This window comes from Atta cephalotes (assembly GCF_000143395.1).
Source record: "Atta cephalotes unplaced genomic scaffold scaffold00074, whole genome shotgun sequence".
Lineage (NCBI taxonomy): Eukaryota > Metazoa > Arthropoda > Insecta > Hymenoptera > Formicidae > Atta > Atta cephalotes.
This window is the reverse complement of record NW_012130138.1, coordinates 612834-617273: the sequence shown is the minus strand read 5'-3', so window position 1 is coordinate 617273 and position 4440 is coordinate 612834. Positions and strand designations below refer to the sequence as shown.

At 29.3% G+C, this 4440-nt stretch overlaps 1 protein-coding gene across 1 annotated transcript; it reads left to right on the top strand.

Moving 5' to 3' along the window:
- The first annotated feature begins 2109 nt into the window (after window positions 1-2109).
- LOC105624181 lies at window positions 2110-4100 on the top strand. Its single transcript, XM_012205540.1, has 5 exons — window positions 2110-2152; window positions 2419-2484; window positions 2563-2862; window positions 2955-2996; window positions 3145-4100. The coding sequence occupies exons 1-5, from the start codon at window positions 2110-2112 to the stop codon at window positions 4098-4100; spliced, it is 1407 nt and encodes a 468-aa protein (XP_012060930.1).
- Window positions 4101-4440: the final 340 nt, after the last annotated feature.

The following is a 4440-nucleotide window of genomic DNA, read 5'->3' as shown; positions in this document are numbered from 1 at the left end:
GAAACAGAGAATAAGAATTTCAACCTATCAGAAACTGTATATTCCACAATACTTTATTTCTGATAGGTGAAATTCTTATTCTCTATTCTCTATTCTTTGTTTTTTTTATTGTGCGGAGCTCCTAATAGGGGAATATTCAATTGTAATTAGTTCTTACATTCTGATTTGGATTAAACTCTCAGTGGAAAGTAGGCCAGTGTTTTAAAACGGAGCGTTGATTGATGAAAAGCCGGTTAGGGATAAAATTTACCTCTATCACTCGTTTTTTACCAAATTTCGAGAATTTAAACCGGATGAAAATGTAAGAACCAACCAATTACAATATATATTCTTGTTACAGTCGAACGACAAGACAATGCTCGACTGTAATTGGTTGATTCTTACATTCTGATCCGGTTTAAACCCTCAGTGGCAACTAGACCAATGAGCATTGTCGTTCTGAATGTGCCCAATGGCTGCGTTCAGCGGACTCAACAGTTGAATGAGCGCTCGCTGTTATTGATGTATTCTTTCAGATCTAAAATGCTGATTGGATAATCTAAAAGAATATACACCAATAACAGCAAGTGTTTACTTAACTGTTGAATAAGCACTCGCTGTTATTGGACGCATTAATAATAATCATCAGATTTTTGCATAAAGTCTTGTGGGCCATTTGTTCCACCTTTTGATAAATTTTACTGGTTAGGACTTATCCCGGATCTATAATAGGTTTTTAAGTCTTAAGTTATAAGAAATGAACGAATCATAATCAATTATTCTCCTCGAATTCGACTAATTGAATCGATCAATTTCTTATTTTCTTATTTAAGGCATCTTAAAACATCTATTGTAGATCCGGGATTACTCTAGATCTACAATAGAGTTTTAAGCTTTAAACCATCAGAAATAGACGAATCATATAGCGTTTTTGGCCGGATTTGCATCAACGTGGTTAGAAAATTATCGCAATTGGTTGATGTTACATGCTCTACTAATAGGAGAGCACGAAATATTATTACTTCAACCCTGATTAGTGCAAACTCAGTCAAGCCGAAAACGCTAATAATCAATTATTCTCTTCGAATTCGACTATGATTTGTCAATTTCTTACGATTTAATGGTGCGGCCTCAATAAAAGGAATAAAGAATTAGGAATAAGGAATAAGGATTCCAACTTATCAGAAACCGGGTATTCCCGTTTCTGATTTTTGATAGATTGAAATCTTTATTCCTTATTCCTAATTCCTTATTCCTTTTATTGTGGCTGCATTTTAAGACTTAAAATTTATTGTAGATCCTGACATAGAGTCAAATGCGAGGAAAATAATTGACTATGATCCATTTCTTATGACTTAAAACTTAAAAACCTATTATAGATCCGAGCTTTGAATCTACAATAGGCAATACCCCTTAAACCCTAAAATAAAGAGTTCATTAAAAAACGTTATAATCCGTATCAGACTAGAGATTGAAATTGAGATTGGATTGGAATTTAACTAATCAGAAAAAAGAAAATCAATATCAACTTTAGTTAACTAATTTGCTTTGATTGATCAAATTTCAATGTAGTCCCAATCTCTAGTCTGATACGGACTTTATATTATTAATTTATGTTTTTCAAGAATAAATTAATTTTACTGGATTTTATCTTCCTCAATCATTTTATTATGAAAAATGTAGAAATTTTTTAATTTGACATTTTTCTGATAATAAAACAGTGATTAAAGAAAGTAAAATCTAGTAAAATCCTGAAAAAAAATCTGATAAAAGCTTTGAGATAATCAAAACAGTTGATGTTGACGTTTTTCAATTACTTTCAGATTTTCGAAGTCACAAAAAATTATTTAGGATTGATGGTCTAGTATCTCATCGGTGTATACATGACTTTTCGCAGTCCGCTGGTCCTGGGTCCGCTCTATCTAATTTTTTGTGGTTTGTGGTTTCGTGCAGTTTTGTGCATTTGGAAGAATTAATGGCATATTGTAAGTAACAGCTACAATTCAAACATCGCGATTGCAGTTGCGATGATCCGCGGTTTGTAATTTAGTTGTACTTACTTGAAGATATACACATGGGAGTACACAAGTGATCTTTTATCATTGTTAAATTGTATATCACATGTAAAACATGTCGCGACATCGAGACGTTCGTTCTATGAATTATTCTGATGGTAAGTAACTACACATGCGTTGTGAATCACTTTATTTTCTTGCCAAGATTTTTTTTATCCTTACGAAGGAATTTAAACTTTAATCTTTCAAGATAATACATTTCGATTATGTATTAACAATTCTTTTTTTGTTACTATCATATTGTTTGTAAAAATACTTATAGAATATAGCAATGTAACCTTTAATCATGCTTTTACCTTTAAGTAAATATTCCTGTTTATTGATGCGTTGTAAAAATAAAAATACATTAATTTTTTTTATATAGAATACGATGCCTATGATGACGTTTATGGACATTCAATAGAGGACGACTATTGCGTATCACCTAGTGGTATATGTTTTACGGATTTTTCTATGATTTTCAACGAAGTATCATCATTTATTAATTGTAAATATGTTATATACACAGTGGAGCAGTTTTTATTTGATCGAAGCAAACAACAAAATATTGCTTCATTCATCACAGAACCTGATATAGTGGAAGATAATGAAGATATTGATGAGTCTTCACCATTGTTCAATGAAGAAAAATTCAATCTTTCTGAATTAGAAAAGGCAAAATTAATGTCTTGTTTGGAAACAATTAGAAATGTTATAGGTGATACAGTATCTGATTCTAAATTGAAAGAGAAAATTATTCTGTCAAATTTTGATGCAAATATAGCACTTGATGCTATTTTAAAGGAGTCTTCACCAAAAAAAATCACTGGTATGCTTATTCTGTCATAATGGATATATTAAAACTGAAATATTAGAATATAATAATATTAAAATAAAAAAAATCTTGAAATACATTTACAGATTCTATAGAGAATAAGAAAGAACAATTGGAGCGACATCCAGGTATATATTGCACATAAGATCTTATTTTATATGTCTCTAATATTATGATAATATTGAAGCATAGTATTAAATTTGGAACTACTAATGACCTTGCTTTTTTTTTCTTTTTTTTCATGTTCTTTGTATTGGACTTCATCGGTAAGGTAAGATGTTTCAGTTGATGAATCTAATACATACATGCTCACAATACCTAGATTTTCTTTTAAAAAAGAACATATTTCTAAAAATTCTACTTGGACTATATGTCAACCGAATAATGTAGATAATTCAAAAGATGTAAATAATTCCTTCAAAACTTTCTCATCATTAGCTGGAATTGTTTCCCATCACACAGAATCTACAAATTCAAATATAACAAAAATATTTTCACAAAATAACACAAATGCACAACCTTTTAGTTCTTTAGCTGCTTTAACTGCAGACTATTTACAAAAATCTAATGCAACTAATAATGTAGAATCTCAAGATAGATATCAATCACCAGTCTCACAATTTATTATTCCAAAATTATCAATTAAGAAAAATGATGGTGAAGAAATGAGAAACATACATTTACCAAAATTTCACAACAATGAGAATAATAAAAGACAGCTAGTGTCTACAAATATTTTGGACAAAGATGAAATCGATTCACTTCAGAATGATTTTTCAAATATGGACATCTTTTCAAACAGAAATATCGTGATAGATAAATTAGAAAAACAATTTGTAAATCCAATAAATACTATAAATGAAAATTGCACTCCATTATCTGATGATTGGGTAGATTTGAGTGCTGCTTTAAAGGAAGCAGAATTTCTAACTGATAACGCTTTTTGCGATGTCAATTTGACTACTTCGACAAAATTGTACGATACGCCTAATTTAGAGATATCTCTTGAAGATGATGATAGGATAACACCAAATGTGTTACCTGTCACTTTAAATGTATGTGCTTTGAGATCTATTGAATTTCCATATACAAAAAAGAACATCTCAGGATTTGGAAAAACTTTATGTAAAAAGTGGAAGAGAAAAAGACCGATTCTTAAAACTATTGTACATTATAACACAGTTAAACCTTTTGACTTTTCTACTCCGTATCAAAATTTAAATCGATCTTAAAAGATATATTGGTTGTCCGGAAAATTCGTGCCGATGTTCAAGGAAAATTGAAACGCAGAAAATTTAAATTTTAGTATACATTTATTAAATTATATAGATTAGTCGGCATGAACTTTCCGGACAATCCAATATCTAAAAATAGATAAGTAAAACGGTTACCAAATGTGTAACATGTATATTTAGGGTGTCAACATTTTTTTGAAAAATATAAAAAAAATATAAAAATTTATAATAAGAATATTTTAATTGTATATGTATATATATACATATATATATATATATATATATATATATATATGTATGTATGTGTGTGTGTATATATATATATATATATATATAT

What these genes read in the sequence shown, in the direction of transcription:
- LOC105624181 (XM_012205540.1), top strand. Translation starts at nt 2,110, where the DNA reads ATGTCGCGACATCGAGACGTTCGTTCTATGAATTATTCTGATG. An exon ending in TTCTATGAATTATTCTGATG is followed by an intron (nt 2,153 to 2,418) that starts GTAAGTAACTAC and finishes TTTTTTATATAG; the next exon opens with AATACGATGCCTATGATGAC. An exon ending in TTCACCAAAAAAAATCACTG is followed by an intron (nt 2,863 to 2,954) that starts GTATGCTTATTC and finishes ATACATTTACAG; the next exon opens with ATTCTATAGAGAATAAGAAA.